A 19,934-nucleotide genomic window follows, 5' to 3' on the forward strand; every position below is an offset into this window, starting at 1 on the left:
CGCCACACCCCATGATCCAGTGAATCCATGACTCCCCAGGCCCGACCCAGGCGTCTATTGACCTCCGGCTCACAACCTGCGGAGACATGAATATCACTGCCAAGGTAAGTGAATCTATCCACGACCTCAACATCCTCACCACAAACAGACACAGACAGGACAGCAGCATCCAAGATGTCACCGAAAGCCTGGATCTTTGTTTTGACCCAAGAAATCCGTAATCCCAACGGCTCCGACTCCTCATTCAGCACCTCGAGGGCCCCCAAGAGGATGTCTAAAGTCTCCGCAAAGATGACTGCATCATCTGCAAACTCAAGGTCCGAGATCTTGACATTGCCAAACGATGCACCGCAACTTGCTCTCCGACATCCTCCCAAAAATCCAGTCCATACAAGTGCTGAAAAGTGTGGGGGCAAGTACACACCCCTGACGAACTCCAGTAACAACTGGAAATAAGTCAGAGATGGTACCACCACACTTCACAGCACTCTCAGTACCAGAGTAGAGTTCAGACATCAGATCGATCAGTTTTGGTGGCACCCCACGAAGACCAAGAATCCTCCAGAGGACATCCCGATTCACTGAATCGAACGCTTTACAGAGATCAACATAGGCTGCAAGCAGCCCCTGCCGAAACTCTCGTCTGCGTTCGGTGAGGACACGAAGTGCAAGGATACGGTCAATCGTTGACCTCTTTGGTGTAAAGCCTGACTGCTCTGGACGCTGGTGCTCAAGCAGATGGTGGCGAACCCTATCAAGAATTATCCGAGCAAAGACCTTACCCGGCACTGAGAGCAGCGTCACCCCTCGGTAGTTGTTGCAGTCTTGGCGATCACCCTTCCCTTTCCAGAGAGGGACAACAAGGCCCCTCTTCCAGTCAGTTGGGATGATGCCTGTGTTCCAGGCAGAGCACAAAACTGCATGCAACGGCGAGTGCAGCATTTCCACCAGCCTTGAGAAGTTCGGCATGGATGCCACAGATCCCTGGAGCTTTGCCCCGTTTCAACTGGTTCACCGCAGCCCGTGTTTCCACAAGCGATGGTGGACCACAGTTGATTCGAGGGTCAGCAACAGGGATTGTAACACCCTTGACGTCCAACTCGACAGCTGGGGGATCAGCCTGGTACAACCGCTCAAAGTAACCGGCCCAGCGGGCCTTCACTTCAGACTCCTCTGTCAAGAGCCTACCACTCTCTGCTCGAACTGCAGTGCTCCGAGGGATGGGCTTGGATGAACGTAATGCGCGAATTCCCCTGTAAGCGGGGCGAGAATCACCTGTCCACAGGTGATGCTCTACCCCCTCACAGATTCCTTGCACATAGGCCTCCTTGTCCACCCTCAGTGCACGTACAGTTTTACGCCTCAGCTCCCTGAACAGCTCAGCTCTGCCATTCAGCCTGGCCCTGCGACTCTGGTCAATGGTATCCAGTGTCCCTTGAGAGACAAAATTCTTCTTTGCCCTGCGGTGAACTCCAAGGCATCCACCGGCAACATCAAGGACGGTGGTCTTGAAGGTGCTCCACAACTCTTCAGGACCCCCAAAGCACCCAGACCCCCCAAGTGTCCACTCAGCCTGTTCGCAAACTCCTCAGCTACTCTCTCATCCCTGAGCTTGGCAACATCCAGCCTAGGCTGGGATGGTACCATTCTCCAGGATTTAAGGTGCAGCTTTAGAGTTGCTACAACAAGCCTGTGGTCAGTATTGAGGAACTGAGCACTCCGGTAGACCCTGCAGTTCTGGATCATCCTCCAACGACCGTCAATGAGGACATGGTCAATCTCCTTTGCCACACCGCCAGCGTTGGAATACCAAGTCCAGCGATGAGCTTGCGGGCGCTGAAACCATGAACCAGCCACCCCTAAGTCCATGACTTCTTGCAAAGTCAAGGAACTTAGTGCTATTCTGGTTCATAGTTCCTGACCCATGGGGACCAACACACACCTCATAACCATCCCTATCAGTTCCAGTCGATGCATTGAAATCCCCCAAGACTAGAAGTGTATCTCGTCTGGGGCACTGATCAACCACAGACTCGAGTGTGGCGTAGAATGTGTCCTTCACGGTAAGATCACTGCCTCAGTCGGAGCATAAATAGAGACCAGGGAAATGACACCTAAGGAGTGACGAATCCTTAATCTCATAATACGCTCGTTGACCGGTGTTACCTCAATTATCATTGGGGTCAGCTTATTGGACACAGCTACAGCAACTCCTTGGGTATGGTAACCATCAGAGCGACCAGACCAATAGTAGGTGTAACCACCCACCATTATCTCGCCGCAATCCGGTCTCCGAACCTCAGAGAGAGCTGCAATCCCGATGTCCAAACGCTTGAGCTCAGATGATAACAGAGACAGGTGATCATCCTCTCTTAGGGATAGGACATTCCAGGCACCCACCCGAAGGGACCGCCTCAGGTTAACCCAAAGGAGACCGCCGTCTGGTGGACGACACCTCAGCACCACTCCGACACACTCTCCCGCAATCTGACCCAGGGATGTTACCCCGTGGTTTCCCTCCTATCAAAGATTGGGGGTCCCGAAGGCTTTGCCCCAATCCCATCATCCGGTGAGCTGCCCTGCGAAGGGAAGCTGCACAGGAGGTACTCCCACGGAGTGGGTTTTCAGATTTTTTTGCGTTTTTGCGTTTTGCGGAATGAAGCGTTTTACGGTGGCTGGAGTGCAAATCCTGCCACCAACCTCCTAATAAGAAGTAACCCAACTGCAGGAGGACGTCCGCAGACACAGTTGGGCACTAGATATGGATGGCCGTTGGCTCACAAGGAGCTCCTCCGCCCTTTGACAGGTTTTGTTTTTAATCCTGCTGGGTGTCCATATCCAAACACCCTCCTCACCAGAAAACCTGGTGGGGGAGACGGTTTAGTCGCCGACAACCCGACCATGGAACAGGTTAGTACAGGTTTACATGGTACCTGTAGCAGGTCACAGATCGAACCTGACCTGACAAAATATATTACTATACAACATATATTATATTGTTGTATAGTAATATACAAAAGTAATATACAACATATATTACTAATATATTACTAATATACTAATATATTACTAATTACTAATATACAACATATATTACTAATAATATACAAAAGTAATATACAACATATATTACTGCATAAACACATTTGCTTTTGGGTTTTACGTTAAATGTTGCAATGAAAGATGAAGTATTATGGAGTTGTAGATGCATGGAGTAATAACGTATGTTGAGGTCCATGGAATAGATGCATTGCCCGTAAACAGATAATACTTTCGAGTTGACACTATCTGATGAGACGCATCTACAGAGGCAGGAGTCATGTAACACAGCTGTCTGACAAGATTAGGTGATGGTGAGAAAATATTACAGTGAATAATATAGGATGGTGAAGTTTGAGCCATCACACCTTCTTGGCCGTGTATACATCAACAATTAATTTCTTGTGAAATTATTTTCGGTGCAATTTGCAGAAGTTTGCTGAGACTTCGAATTAGGTGTGGACCGGAGGAAATATGCTGAGAAAATAGTGTTAGAAGAAAGAGGAGGTTTTGTTGCCACTCGGGGGGGGGGGGGGGCGGTGATAGCCATTAGGAGTCTTTTTCATCTTTGGCTTCTTCTTCAACACCATAAATTATTCTCACCTCGTGGGGTTGGTCAGGGTCACAATTCTGGCTCCAGTCTTTGTGGTATTGGCTGGGCAAGATTGACATTCGACTGTGGCAGGAATTTGTATTTTAAGGGTGCTGGAGCATGGCACGCACACATTAATGAATCACCCTGTTTGTGAAACACCAGAATGACAGTTTATAGCTGGATAAATATGTTTAGACATAGATGCAATATGTAGACACAAATTGATCGCATGCGATTGCCATTATGAAGTCACTTGACATTCGCACCTGTAGCGGAGTTATTTTGTGAAATTACTGATGGCAGGATTTTAGTGTTTGTCACTAACTTGTTTCACCTGGCTATTTACTTGTGCGATTGTATGTCCATGCGTCAACAGACATGATCGTGCTCATCGCATCACTGGCCGTTCTGGCAGCCGGTACGCAGGGGAACATGTTTGCCGCTTCAGCACTGCGTTCACTACGGTTCCTGCAAATCCTTAGAATGATCCGTGTCGACCGTCGTGGAGACACCTGGAAGCTGCTTGGCTCTGTGGTGTACGCACACAGCAAGGTGCCCAGGCGAGGACGAATAAACGTGTTTTGTGATAAATTTGCAATGTAGTTTTGATTTATCGGTCTGAACTCGATCAAACGTCGGCCGGTTTATGGCATGTGTCAGATGCTGAACCAGTGGCATGCATGACTGAGAGTTGTCCTTTGGTCACAAGTCAGGAAAGTTTTGGTAAGGCATCCATCCTAGTTTTTGATGGGCAGAAAATATTTAACACTCTCAGCCAATCCAGTCATATTGTGCGGTCAAAATGGCCATTTATAAACACCTCAGGTCATACATAACGTGATGGGTTGCTTTTCAGTTTTTGACGAATCAAACATAGTTGACATTTCAAAAGTCCAGAATCGTAGGGATATGCATTTTACATTTTCATGATGATACTTGCTCAAATTGCGAGCCAATGACATGCACACACATATATCAATTCTTGTTCATGTAGCTTGCTTTGAACGTTTCTTCACATTGACAAATTTGATTTTAGCACATTAGTTTCTGATATCATTCTTTAGATCTTCAATTGTATGTGGTTTTGTGGTGTGAACCACTGATTTCATGTACCCCCAAAGAAAAAAAATCAAGCGGCATTAAATCTGGACTACGTGGGGGCCATTCTCTCAGTCCACAACGTCCAATCCACCTCAAAGGCATCGTCTCAAAAATAATAATAATAATAATAATAATAATAATAATAATAATAAATACTTCCTCTGATTCCAGACTTTTCAAACCCCCTGTATATTGTGGTGTTCGCTGACGATTTGGGCATTATCCCTTCATCAGACCCATCAGACCAAACTCGAATGTTGCTCGATAACGGCCTGATGTCCGAAATGTCAGCTTCACTTCAATGTCCACATTAGTTAGCATACATTTATCAACTTTAGTTCTGTCATTTATCTGCTGATGCAGACTGACACTAACCTTGACAGATTTTAATATTTCTCTTATATTTCCACAAATGGATTAAATTCGTACACGACATGGAATAAGATCACACGAGAACTGCAGTCTCATTAATTCTGTTGGAGAGGAAGTCAAACTGATTGTGGTGCTTTGTGTATTTTGCAAAACTATACCTTTTGGCTGGTGTACTGCCCAAACTCCAAATTCCCTGTGTAGTTCTCGTAGAATATATATATTTTTTTCTTAATGATGAACCTTCCTGGCGTTGAATTACCGCAGAGCTCCCACAAGGTTCCATAAACAGTTCAGTCTTACAACTTCGATTTGATATTTTGTTGGGCGCTGTTACACAATGGCCCTGTTGTTTGAAAGTTCTTCAGTCGGCCTCTCTCTGTATATTCTCTTTAACATCTCACCCTTCGCTTCCCATTATCTCATGGCAGGAGCTGATTACAGCTTGGTACATTGGTTTCCTGGTGTTGGTCTTTTCCTCCTTTGTGGTGTATCTTGCCGAGAAGGAGTGCAATGAAAAGGATTTTGCCAGTTATGCAGATGCACTGTGGTGGGGAACGGTGAGGATATGACCGAGTCCAGTTCGCTGTGTGTTCAGAACATTTATGGAGTATTCTGGAAATGGAGACTTTAAAAATTCATTCCCATCATTCTGCTGCTATCATTTATTTCCTCTCTTTCATTCCTCTTACAACATCCTTCATTGTTTCGTTTGATTGTGCTAGTATTTACAAACTCCTCTACGTTGTTGTTCTCCCCTCCATCTGCTAGTCTTGTACTCCTTGTGCTTTCTTATTAGGTGACCCTGACGACCATTGGCTATGGAGACAAGGCCCCGGTAACTTGGCTTGGCAGGATACTCGCTGGAGCCTTTGCTCTCATTGGGGTTGCCTTCTTCGCATTGCCTGCTGTGAGGAAACTTTTTCCATCAATTGTCCTATACTCCTCCATTTACACACTATCTTACTTCAACAAAAAGCCTGGTGTTTGCTTAACGGTTAAGGTGGTTGCCTTAAAATCTTAGAGTCTTGAGTTGGAGCCCCTGTTGTACCGATAAAATAACAGCAGGTGGATTCACTTCGCCTCTCATCTTTGAGGTCAGCAAAATGAGTACCAGCTTATTCTTAACAGGGGCACTGCATCAGCGGCACAGCCACACTTCCTGGAAATTATAAAAACAGAGCAGCCATAAGCTGCATACGAAACAACAACTCACACAAAACTCCTTACATTTGACCATTTTCTAACTACTACTCTACACTTTACATTCTCTTACACTTACATATAAGCCTGGTGTTGGCTTAGTGGAAATTGTGGTGGCTTGGGATCCCAGGGTCCTGAGTTCAAGCCCCGTTTGCTGCTGAATTAACACCAGGGGGTTGACTCAGCCTGTCATCCTTCCGAGGTCAGTGAAATGAGTACCAGTGTACTGGTCCCGGTGTATGCCCCGGTAAGAATAGGTGTACCATATCCCTGTGTGTCGTAAGAGGCGACCAGGGTTGGCGTCAGGAAGGGCATCCGGCCATGAAACATTGCCTCAAGAAAAAGTCCAACCCCTGCACAGCAGGTAAAAATGGCTGTAAAAACGGTTTTTTTTTTGTTTTTTTTTTACACTTACATATCCAAGATTTCTTTCAAGGACCGCTTTAGACTTCAGAACATTCATTTCACATTCCAACTTCACCCTTCACCACTGGCACCTCACATTCCTCTGGCAACATCCACTTTACAAAGTTCACTGGAGAGGACAGAACATTAAATTAGTTCAAATTAGTTCACACCACTTGATTGCTCGAGTCGCTCAAACTCTTAACTGGAGCCTGCAAGAGACACGGTACCCTCGTTCTACCACACAGCATAAATTGATGAGGTTCTCACACCCATCCCCATCTCAACACAAGGCCTCTTGATCTTGAATACATTAAAAGCCATCCTCTGCAAACCAACTCATCATGTCACTGCAGAGGCCAATCCATCCCTCTAAAAGATGGTTGCAACACCATCAGTGGTGGTGTGTAAATTTTTACCACTAGGGGTAATTCCTGGGAATGGCTGACCTCCATCTTTGCTTTAAGGCGCTGTCACACCTTGACGATTTAGCCAGCAATGGCAACGTTTAAAAATGTATGTAAAACGCTGGCTTACGCTGAACTTTTGATGGTTTTTTTTTAAAGATTCGGTCGTATTCATAACGTGTTGGTCGTATGCATAACATATTAGTAACGGGCACAGAACGTTTCGTTGTCTTATAGATAACTTATACCAACGAATGCTTTGCCTGTTGTCGGCGTTCACAACCTATGCCCAATGATAGTTTAACTTGGGCATAGCGCGCTGCACGTATCGCCGACGAACTCGTGGCGTTCTCTGTTAAAAACCTGCCGCACGCCGATTTAAATCATAACCGCCTGAAAATTGGAAGTGTCAACATCGCAGTCACACGTTGACAATTTAGCCAGCGTATGCCGACCTATGAAAAATGTGTCTAAAACGCTGGAACACGTCGAATACAGTTATGTCGAATACGGTCGAATTCAGTAAGTTGTGTATACGTTAGGAGCACGCTGAAAAACAATGAAGTACGCTGTCATATTCTGTGGTACGTCTCGTACGTCGTGAAATTTCAAGCATGCTGAAAATTTTACGACATACTTGACGTATGGCTCACAAGTTCCGCATACGCTGGCATAAGTTCTCGGCACGCTCCGCGATCATTGACACACGTCGGACACACGTTACTTGTAAGTTACTCATAAGTCGAAACACATCGAGGTAATGGTTCGCATACCCGAAACTTAATTTTTAACCTATGAGTAACGTGCTTTAAACCTATGAGTTGTGTGCTTTGAACCTATGTGTAACGTATCTCAAACGCACATTGTCGTATGTAGACGAATTTGATTGACGTCTTCCGGACGACCACAAAACTTACAGAACGTGTTTCTAACTTGCATCTACCGTATAATGGCGATTTGGCAGCGTTTAGGGGAATTGGTATATACAAATGGGCTTCACAAGAGGAACCCGTCAGTGTTCCAGACTTCATGTTGAGTAGATGTCAATGTCAGTAGTATCAGTAGTAGTAGTATTAGGTGAGCATGTCAGTAGTAGTAGTAGTAGTAGTGGTAGTAGTAGTAGTATTAGGTCCATGTCAGTAGTAGTAGGTGAGCGTGATGGGGAGGGTGTGGGTGATGATGGATCCTCGTTGCGTCCACGAATAGGAGACTACTTTGCACCATTGTTCGATGTTCTTTTCGGCTAATTTTTTTTTCTCATTCCCACGATGAACTATTTTTTTGTTTCAGTTTTTAAAGTATTTAAAACGACTTGGACAAATGCATAATGTACTAGTAATGAACAGAGAACGCTTCGATAACTTATAGATAAGTTCTACTAACGATTGATTAGCGTGTTTTAGGCGTTCACATCCTATGCCCAACGATAGTCTAACGTATGCATAGCGTGGCAGCGTATCGTCGACGATTACGTGAGGTTTTCTATTCATAGGCTGCAACTTCACTTTTAATAAATGCCTGTCACTCGCCTATTGTTTTTGGACGCTGGTGCTCGGCAATTGAAATCGTTTCCATTGAACGAGTAAAATCGCACCAACAGCAGCAGGCTCAGTGCCAGCCTCATGCCAAGCTCAAGCGAATCCCTGTAGAAGGTGTATTGCTTGGTTATCCTTGGACCCACTCTGGCTAGCAGCTCGTCGAACATCGCTGGGGGCATTCACAGGAAGTTGATGAAGGATGCATGGTCCTCGTTCCGGAGTTCCACCATGAGCTGGTCATATATGCCGTAATGGCGTTGCCTCCCGATCCATGGTCTGACCCAGTTCCTTCTCCTTCGTTCACGTCTTCTTCTCCCGGCTCTTTTGGCACGCAACTGGTACCAATTCCCCGAATCGCTGCTAATACGCCATTATACGGTATCTGTAAGTTAGAAACGCGTTCAGTAAGTTCTGTGGTCGTCCTGAAGACGTCAAATACGTCGACATACGTATTTGTGCGTAGGACATGCTTTACAAATAATTCCCTAGCACATTACTCATAGGTTATAAATAAGTCACGGGTACCCTAAACATTACTTTGACGTGTTTCGACGTATGAGGAACTTTCAAGTAACGTGTTGCGAAGTGTGAACAACGTTCGTGTAGCGTGTTTACAAAACGTTACTTATAGGTTATAAATAAGTTTCGGGTCCGCTAAACAGTACCTCGACGTGTTTCGACTTATGAGTAACTTACAAGTAACGTGTGTCGACGTGTGTCAACGATCGCATAACGTGCCTACAACTTATGGCCAGCGTAGCGGAATGTGTGAGTCATACGCCGGCATACGTCGTAAAATTTCAAGCATGCAAAAATTTGAGGACAACCCAAGAATACAATGTTTAAAGCCAGCGTACTACGACGTATGGCAGTGTTTTTCAGCGTGCTTTTAACGTATACAAAACATACCCATAACGTATTCGACGTGTGCCAGCGTTTTAGACAAATTTTTCATAAATCGGCATACGCTGGCTAAATCGTCAAGGTGTGACAGCGGCTTTACCTCGCCGTGTTCCGACTTATGAGTAACTTGCAAGTAACGTGTGTCAATGATCGCATAACGTGCCTACAACTTATGGCCAGCGTAGCGGAACGTGTGAGTCATACGCTGGCATACGTCGTAAAATTTCAAGCATGCTAAAATTTGAGGACAACCGCAAAGTACAACGATGAAAGCCAGCGTACTACGACATATGGCAGTGTTTTTTAGCGTGCTCTTAACGTATACAAAACTTACCCATAACGTATTCGACGTGTGCCAGCGTTTTAGACAAATTTTTCATAAGTCGGCATACGCTGGCTAAATCGTCAAGGTGTGACAGCGCCTTTACGGTCAGTGGAGCACATACCAACAACTCCATGACGGTCACAAAAGAAAAACAATGTGGAAATTGAATACGCCATTCAAATTCCAACTTGCAACCTCTGCCGATATTCACATGTTGAAAACCTTATGTAGAAGTTGCTGTGTTTTGTTTTCATAGAATCTTTGAACATCTCCGGAATCCAAATTAACTCTAAAGCAAATCAGATGAGTTTGTGTCATATCACTCCATATGCATTAGTTAAATCCAACCACACCACCACTATATCTCTCCCATATTCTCTTTTTTGCTTCCTGATTCAAATGACAAGTCAATAATTAATGCTCCACATATCCTGGTAAACCTGATGCCACTGCCTTCTGAACTGTTGGTATCAACAAAACCATTCTGCACAAAAAAGACTTTAGTCATGCTGCAAGGATTTATATTATGATCTTCCCATCCAGAGACAATGGAGCTATCGGTTTGATCTGGATGCATCGGCACTGCTGTCTCTTCCTCAAGTTATAAATACCCCTCTTGTGACTTAATGCTTTACATGCACGATAACAATGTATCTACACCATTTTCAAAAACTTACACAAATAACTCCACACCCCACACACACCTTTGAAACAGCTTATAAGGATCCCAGATGGGTTCTGGCACTGATCCTGTTCCTTTCATCTTCATAAACACCTCAACCTCTTCCATTGGCAGTTCTCTCATATCTCAAAAGCGAGGACAGACTTTGTTGCTCTGACAAGCCACTCCATCTCTCCCAACTTATCTGTGTATGTTTCCACAAGGTGCCTCTATATAACCCACCTCTGGACACTTGTAGTTCACCTCAGCTGCTCAAATAAAACTTTTGCTAATCTAAATAGGTTTGCATCTCTCTGTCTCTCTCTCTCTGTCTCTCTGTCTCTCTCTGTCTCTCTCTGTGTCTCTCTGTCTCTCACTTTCTCTCTCTTTTTACATTTTCATGATGATAATTGCTCAAATTACTAGCCAATGACATGCGCTCACACACACACACACACACACACACACACACACACACACACACACACACACACACACACACACACACACACACACACACACACACACACACACACACACACACACACACACATTCTTGTACATGTAGCTTGCTTTGAATGTTTCCTCACATTGAAGAAAACTTCTCTTACTCTTTCTTCACCTCTCTGTCTCTCTCTCTCTGTCTCTCTCTGTCTCTCACACTCTCTAATCCCAGTTAACTTAACTTTCCTGATCCTTGTTCCAACCTCATTATCTAACCCATTGACCTTGGAAACTGTGACAATGGTTGAAATCCAGATTCATACTTCAAGAGGACTACTGTACTTGAGATAAGAGGACCATCTAATAATATCCAAGCAACTGTCATAAATTTCGAACAATTAATCCCCCCACCCCACCCCTACCTTCCACCTTCATACTTCCCCATCTTTCCTCTCTTTCTTTCCCTAACACCCCCTTCAACATTATTTGCCTTTTTCCAGGGAATACTCGGTTCAGGATTTGCTCTGAAGGTGCAAGAGCAGCACCGGCAGAAACACTTCGAGAAGAGAAGAAACCCAGCAGCCGCTCTGATCCAGGTACGTTACACAGGATATTAAATGCCCTAAGTATACTACAGCTTGTTGTGAACTCAAAATTGCAGATAAAGTCGTGGCTCGTCGCAATGTAGGCACTCATGCCTTGTCACCACTAGCACATTGGCACCAGCCCACACCTTCTTGACAAATGGTCCACTTACCACTGTGCACCAGGACTGAGGCCAGGCTGCACATTACATCCACATGGCTTTAAACCACTCCCGAACACCAACAAGATTTTGATTGACTTGAGAATGAAACATACGTATACCGATTCAGGAAATCAAATTACAAAGTTTTATCTGTACAGTATATAGCATAAGTTGTCTACCTCACAGTTATTGTTGATGGTGTAGATGTAGAGCTTCCATCCAGCACAACGTTGTCCTAGAATGGAGAATCATGAGCTATCTTGTGGAGCCAATGGATAATTCAGCCTTCCTGCTTGATTATACAACATAATTGTGACATTTTCGCTTGAAAATATACAAGGAAACAGTTGCTGAAAGAAGCTGTCATCAGCTTGTTACAAAAGTCACAATTTCTCATCAGTATTTTGACCAACAAAAATGAATTGCTTGCAATCTGAGCAAAAATACTCAGGTCAGCAGGTTAGGAGTTTTTTTTTTTTTTTGAGAAAAATATTTTATTTGTGAATAAAATGTTGAGAGAAACAAAATATTCAAAATTTTGCAATCTCACATATATCGAAAATATAAAACTATTTCTATCCAATCGCTGACTCACCCACTCATATCGTTCATGACCACGAGCGACAACCTCTCAAGATATGTTCCGAGGGTGCACTAGAAAGTTTAAATTTTGCGGGCTAGTGTAATTGAAAGCCAGGATTCCAGGAAAAATCACAAAACTGTCTGTAAATGAAAACATCAGGAAACAAAAACTGGCTGGTCGAGCTTCGCTTGTGCTCACCAAGGTCACCTGACCAAAGACAATGACTTGTCACGTGATCTTGCATGGGCACGATCGCTCACAAAGGCAGCTGGTGTTTCGAGGTTTTATGGTGGTATGATTAGAGAAGTGTCCACCGTGTCCATTGGTAGAACGTCATAAACATTCTTCTCTCTGGATGGTGTACAGTGGAAGGAAACTATAAACAGACATGCCTTCATCATTATATAATTTATTTATTGAAAGCATGCAAAATGACTTATACTGCACTGTACCACATTTATTATTAGATCAGGAATTGAACCCCAGACCAAACACAGAATCACTCTCCAGCAGTCTGTGACACAATTGTTACTTATCTAAATTAAAATGTCCCAAAAAGGAAAAAACGCTAACTGAACATGATGATAACTTGAATTGGTCGTTAACGATGCACTATGTGGGAACAGTGAAAATAACATGACAATCACGATTTGTTTTCTACTTCGGTTTGTAAGTTCCAGTTTATAATCTCTGTACGGATTTGGACCAAATTTGACACAGATGTAAAAGGTTGTACTGGCCAGATTTAAGCGAGGTTAGAGGCCTTAAAATTTCAACCCCTGGGAAATATTATGGGGTATACTTCCTCGCTGTTGCAATTGGCTTTAATAGCGCCACCTTTGGTGGCATAGAGGAACAAATAAGGTGCTGCAGAACATTGTCACCCAAAGGTGAGCCGAGATGGGTATTATTGCCCTGATGGTGGGAGTGCCCACTAAAATATGGAGCAGCAGTCAGTGAATTTGAGCGTGACAGGATGTATTACATTTCCCCAGACAACTGACTGACTGTCATCTTCTGTGGTTATTCTCACCACTACCATGGCTAGCATTTCCCGTCATTGGGGACGGGTACTTTTGCTAGTTTATAATAAATGCTCATATCAAGTGGTAATCAGCAAAACACATTGACTGTCCTTCCCCTCATAATGCCTCCACCCTTCTGCAGACTTGCCTATTAGACCACATGGACTCCAAATATAACTCTGATGATATTGTTTGTCACAAATGGATACCCATGCTGAATTAGCTCTAGATAGGGAAGGTTTAAGCAGGGGGTGAATTATGTGCTGATGTTTACCAATTAAAGTCATTTGAAGTCATTTGAGGTCAAACAGGGTAAAATACATTTCACCTGAATTCGATATACTGTATATCATCAGCTCTTTCAAATAATTTAATAATCAAAAGATATGCAGTGATTGATAGGGTTAAGTTATTGTTATTGTTTTATTATTATACAGGAAAAACATAGAAAGATGGAAACATAAAAGGCTACATATCACAAGTTTCACAAAGCTAGAATCACAAATTCATTTTCCAGATCTCTCCAATTTGCTTTGATTTTATTCCTCTGAATATTTTTTCTTGAAAAGAGCTAAAGACTCCCTCGCTGCCCACAACACCCCACAGAGAAATTGCATTCCCTGCAGAGATGGCAGGTAATGTACACCAAATGGAACTTTTGATGACATTATTTGTGATAAATAGGTCTACTACTACTACTACTACTACTACCACCACCACCACCACCACCACCACCACCACGACTACTACTACTACTACTACTACTACTACTACTACTACTACTACTACTACAATGGCTACAATTATTCCCTCCCTGTGGAGTCTGTCTGGGGAGGTTTTTCGCCTGTTTTCACAAACTGGCTGGCAAGGCCTTGCGCTCGCCTGAAGGTCACAGGAATTTGTAATTTGTTGAGGGTACCAGTGATAACTCACCTACTCTTCACAAAAACAGCAAGGGATCATTAACACCTACCAACTAATACTCGCCAAAGGGATACCCAGCTTAACAGCCATCTGATGGATGGCACACTTTACGAAGCAACATTCTGCCTGCACAACACCAATCCTAGTTTATGGCCAGGGTGGGAATGTAACCCAGACTAGATAGTTCAGATGAAAGTGCGCTACCTCTGTACCATATTATGGGGCTGTGTGACAAGTGGGTACACTGTATGCTAAACTAGTTACATGTAGGGTAGGGTTTTCGGCATGGGTGGATACCTGGCAGAATAAAGTGAATACAGAGTCATTATTGAGGTGAATTGAAGTCAAAACGCAAAGTTTTAAAACTTCAATTTAATATCCATTCAATTAAGAGTACTGCAGCCATTATTATCATTGATATTCCATTTTCAATCTTCATAGTTATTAACAAAATAGAGGAAGTTGGCAGAAGAAAACGTTGTTAATCTCACAATGTTGTTATTAGTTTATTTTATTTCATTGCACAAATTACATTTGCCCTGGGAATCCGAATCTTCAAGCCTTTTGTATCACCCAATATTAAATTGTAATTGATGGTTTTGTAATGTAATTGATGTAATTGATTTTTCATTTTGGATTTTGCCTTGATTAGAAAACAATTATCCATGGTGGGGAAACCTGTTGTTCTGAAACAAAAGGCCATAGGCCAGTGCATGAGTACAGCAGACCCTCCCCGTTCATGGGGGAGGGGGGGGGTTACATTCTTGAAAAATCCCACGATAGGAAAAACCGCGATGTGCAAAGTTAAGACCTGATAGGATTAGGCTGTTAGGGGAATCAACTCTAAAATTTCTCAACTTTTTTGCCTAAACTCCAGTGGTAAAATGAAAAACACTTAAAATTGTCCTTACTTTTGAATTTTGATGATGATGATTGAGGGCGTTGGAGGTTATTGAGATGACGTCAACATACCTGGCTGAGGGTCATCATGGTCATCAGACTGTGAAGGAGGAGGTGATATTTGTCTGCTTTGCATTGTTCTGCATGTTCTGATAGACCTCCGTTTAAAGTGCATCTTCCTCCGTATACAGTGTACCTCCGTATAAGGGACACCCTATCGGCCTATCCTATGTAAATAGGAGTTTATAGCATGATGTCGGAGTCTGAGCCTGGAGAGGATTGCCTGGTCTTTTTGGGAGAGTCGGGGAACTCCATGATGACTCGCGAAAACCTCTCAAGATATGTTCCTCATTCTGCTTTATCACAGTGTCCATCTCGCGCTTAAATTTCAAGCACCTTTCTATGAAGGCCTTCTTCTTCTTCTTCTTCAGCTGGTGTAGACAAGTACAGGGGACTATATATTGTTAGACCCGTTTTTATGATAAATTTCAACAATGATTTGCAGAGTCGAGGGTGCTTCTGGTTCAATCGGCACAGTGTGTAAGGTACACCCGAACGGCTGATCCCCATATCTCGGGCAGAGTGGAATAGGTACAATCTGTGTCCCCTGTACCGAGGGCGTTGTGTGAAGATGTTCACAAACTTTACCTTACCAAAGTTCACAAATCCAAATCTTCACAAACCTTACACCACTCGCAGAACCCCATCAGGTGACATCCTATCGGCCTATCATATGGAAATAGGAGTTAAAAGCATGATGTCCGAGTCTGAGCCTGGAGAGGAATACCTGGTTTTTTTTCGGGAGAGCGGAGAACTCCATGAAGATTAGTGAAAACCTCTCGATATGCTCCTCATTCTGCTTTATCACAAGTGGTCTCTTTCATGATATATGCTCTCTTTCACGATATTGTGACGTCCACGGGACTTGAACAGTCCCGCCAACGTAGAATGAGCCGAAACGATGGAGGCGGTTTATTTTTTATAACTCAAAGATGGCGGTTTTAATCGCTCTCCAGCAAACGGGACGAGGAAGGTGGCACGAGTCGCTTTTCACTGAGTTAATAATGTTTATTTCTCTAACCAGAACGATAATAAGACTCGGCAAGAGGAGGGATCTGGGGCGATTCGACGGGAGGTGGTGTGGGTTCGGGCGTGGGGAAAACACAAACAATTCCAATGGATATACAAATCTCAAACCCTCTAAGGCGCCAGGTACACACACACACACACACACACACACACACACACACACACACACACACACACACACACACACACACACACACACACACACACACACACACACAACGTAGCTGGTGGTCAGGCTTGCCCATGGTGTCGACGTAACAGGCACTGGATTGGTGCCGGACGAAACTGGCGTTGCGCTCGTCAGGGGCAGGAGACACGGTGGTGCAGAGGTTCCGTCACAGCCCTTCCGTGCAGAGCTGTGGTTTCCGGCCTATGAACTCCAACCAGCCACCGTGATGCTGTTCCTGGTGGTGTCGACCTCCTGGTGTAGGCCCAAGACCGCTCACAGCCACCAGGGAGCCAGTTCTAACGCCAAGATGCGAGCAGGAGAGGGAGGCAGGTCCGCCCGCCGTTCGGTCCCGTACTCCGAGCCAGCAGAACTCCAGAGCCAACCGAGGTGAGGCACGAGGCACAGCAAGGCCACGAGACACGACGAATCGAGGAACGAACCAGCGCAACGAGAGAGCGCGCTCGGAGACAAACAGCCTCGACCAGACGCTTTCTTTTTATGACTCTCTCCTTTTTTCTTCTCCCGAACAGAAGCTTTTTATACTCGAGTCCTAGTCACTTCCAATCGATCCCCTTTTATTGGCCCTCTGCCGTCGCCTTCCGCCAATCGTGATCAAGGGGCGGAGCCATCCGCAGCACTGTCCTGTTACGTCACGGCAAGCCTACAGGGAATACTAAAAGGGGACACGCATAAACACTTACCCTAACCCGTCTCCCTATCTAATTACGTGACAATTATCATTTCCCCCTTAAAGAAATGGACATTTACTAGACAATTTATCACCACTGAATTGCTACTTATTACATCGAGATCCTGGTACAACTCGAACAGCATGGCATACCTAATTAAACATCCTAATTACCCTTTGAATGCATACCCCCCCTTCAGTCGTAACAATATGTTCCCGACGATATAAGCAGAACAGTACAGTACAGTATAACAGTCAGTATGCACACTTTCGTAAATGATGAAGGTATAGCTCACTGGGCAGACAAAACGCTGTTGTTCAGCAGAAATTAAGTTTCCAAAAACCTAAATTCGTCTCTGAGAATCTTCCCCTGATAATATTCCAAAAAGGCCGGTCCAAGCAAGTGTCGCCCAGCTGAGTGTCTCCACCCCCTTTCATCCCTGGATGGTGTATTTCACCACCACAGTGATGCAAAAATGCTGGTAATAAGAAAAAGATTGTTTCTTTCAATGTTTTCTGAAAACACTTATGATGGCCTTCTGAAAAGACCATAACATGACTTGCATTTACAAGTGAGTTCAGATAGGACTGTGGGCATAATATCCCATTCCAAGGACACCAATCAATCTGATTTTTATGTAATTTAATTTACTAATGACCACCAATGACAGTTCCAGGAGATGACCACAAACCTGAAGGTATGGGGTGCAAAGGTTAGGCTACACATCAGCTCTGAGAAGACAAAGTTGATGTCCATCAACCAATATCAAGGGTCACCCATCACCATCAAGCAACATAGTGTTGAAGATGTCAACCATTTCACCTATCTAGGAAGAAACATCTCCAAGGATGGTGATGCTGAGTTCACCATCCACTCAAGAATAGGAAAATCAGCCTCAGTGTTCCAGCGCCTACATAAAGTATGGACGTGCACAACCATCAACACACCCATAAAGCTTTGACTCTACATTAACATCATGGTACCAATGGCAATCTATGCTAGTGAGACATGAAAGACAGTAAATGTGGCAAAGAGGCTGGACGTCTTTCATCAGTGATGTCTCCGCAAGATCATGGGCATCACCGAGAGCAGTGTTTCTCAACCGGGGTTCCCCGGAACCCTCGGGTTCTGCGAGAAACGGTAATAAATAGGCTAATGTATTTTTTATTTTATTTATTTTTTTAATTGCCAATAAATTTGACAAAAAGGGGGGTCATTTTTTCCTTAAACCAGGTATCCGAAAAAAAATTATATTTACCACATGAACTACGATAATAATAATATAAAAGAGCTATATATTAATAATGGTATATAATAATTTTTATGCAGGGGTTCCCTGAGACATGAAAACTATTTCAAGGGTTCCACAAGGGTAAAAAGGTTGAGAAACGCTGACCTAGAGAGACCACATCACCAATGATATTGTGACGGAGAGATGTCTATGGTTGGCAGGTCATGTCATACGATTACCGGAGAGGAAACCTGCTGAGTCGTTATTGAATGCAGTCCTCCTGGTGGGAAAAAGAAAGTGAGGGAGGCCAAAAAAGACTTGTAGGAATACCTTCAAGGAAGATGCAAGTGAGAGGGAAACCACCTGAAGTGGAGCGAAAGAGCTGGTTTGGAACCGGATTCATTGGAGACAATTTGCTATGCAATGTCCCAAAATTGGGGGGGGGGGGGGGTGAAGAACTAGCTAAGTAATGTACTAATACAAAAAAACAATTCAAATGACAACATTACATTCACTTAAGTTGGGATTTACTATTCGCTGCAAGACAGCATAAAAGGTCATCTACAATCTACATTGTGTACACAAAAAATGTAATGTTAACATCCTTATATCCTTTAATAAAAAGAGAAATATTGAATGACATTGTTGACTCGGTCCAAGTTGACTGTAACTTTACATGAATATGGAGTTGCTGCAGCACAATCACTTTCTCTCGCTCCCATACATTGCAAGCTTGATAAAACTTTGTGTAATTAAGATCTGCTGCAAGCCTGACAGCCTCTTTCATCAAGTCAACCACATACAGTATGTTGTCACATTGGAGCTTAATCGAACTACAGGAGCATCATTCAACTTTCCAATCCAATTAAGTAAATGGATAGTTCCATTGCGCTCTTGTCCAAACATATGTGATGCTTGGACACAACCAAGAATACTTTGCTGTTTTTATATTTTCATGTCCTTGTGCCTTCCAGGCTGCATGGAGAATCCATGCCACAGACCCTGCTAGACCTCATCTGAAAGCCACGTGGATGTTCTACTATGAAAGCATACCTTTGCTAAGGTGAGAATGTTCAAAAATCACACTCTGTTTGAACTCGTTATATTTTAGGGACTTATTTGGTGAGTAGATAACATAATATTAGTTGAACTTAAATATACATGGTTCTTCCAGGTGTGTTTATGTGTGCGTGTGCGCATGTGCATGTGCCCACGCATGTGTATACGATATATATATATATATATATATATATATATATATATATATATATATATATATATATATATATATATATATATATATATATATATATATATATATATATATTGTTACGGCTGTCAAAATTCGCAGAGCACCATATAGGTCCTTAGATCAGTTATGTCGATAAGTCTGTGTTCAGATAGATTTCCCCACTGATGTTTAGTGGGTATTATTCGTGTGATCAGGGCTGTGATCTTTGAGGTAGCCGTTATTCTTTTGCTATCGTTATTTTGGACCAACCGCTTCACAACAACCACCTCCACCACCAACATCGCTCTGACCAACCGCTCCACAACAACCACCATCTCCTAAACCGCATCTCCCC

At 43.6% G+C, this 19,934-nt stretch overlaps 1 protein-coding gene across 2 annotated transcripts in view; it reads left to right on the top strand.

Moving 5' to 3' along the window:
* LOC147017332 (potassium voltage-gated channel subfamily KQT member 4-like) overlaps positions 1 to 19,934 on the top strand; it is a 297,121-nt gene that overhangs the window by 224,296 nt on the left and 52,891 nt on the right. For both annotated transcript variants that reach the window (XM_085846894.1, XM_085846893.1), the window contains exons 4-8: positions 4,011 to 4,186; positions 5,536 to 5,664; positions 5,904 to 6,014; positions 11,491 to 11,586; positions 19,323 to 19,411. In XM_085846894.1, the coding sequence (XP_085703020.1) occupies positions 4,011 to 4,186; positions 5,536 to 5,664; positions 5,904 to 6,014; positions 11,491 to 11,586; positions 19,323 to 19,411 (601 nt within the window). The remainder of the gene's footprint in view (positions 1 to 4,010; positions 4,187 to 5,535; positions 5,665 to 5,903; positions 6,015 to 11,490; positions 11,587 to 19,322; positions 19,412 to 19,934) is intronic.

The sequence above is a fragment of the Eptatretus burgeri genome, chromosome 11 (genome assembly GCF_056783735.1).
Source record: "Eptatretus burgeri isolate ZD-2024b chromosome 11, Ebu_testis_v1, whole genome shotgun sequence".
NCBI lineage: Eukaryota > Metazoa > Chordata > Myxini > Myxiniformes > Myxinidae > Eptatretus > Eptatretus burgeri.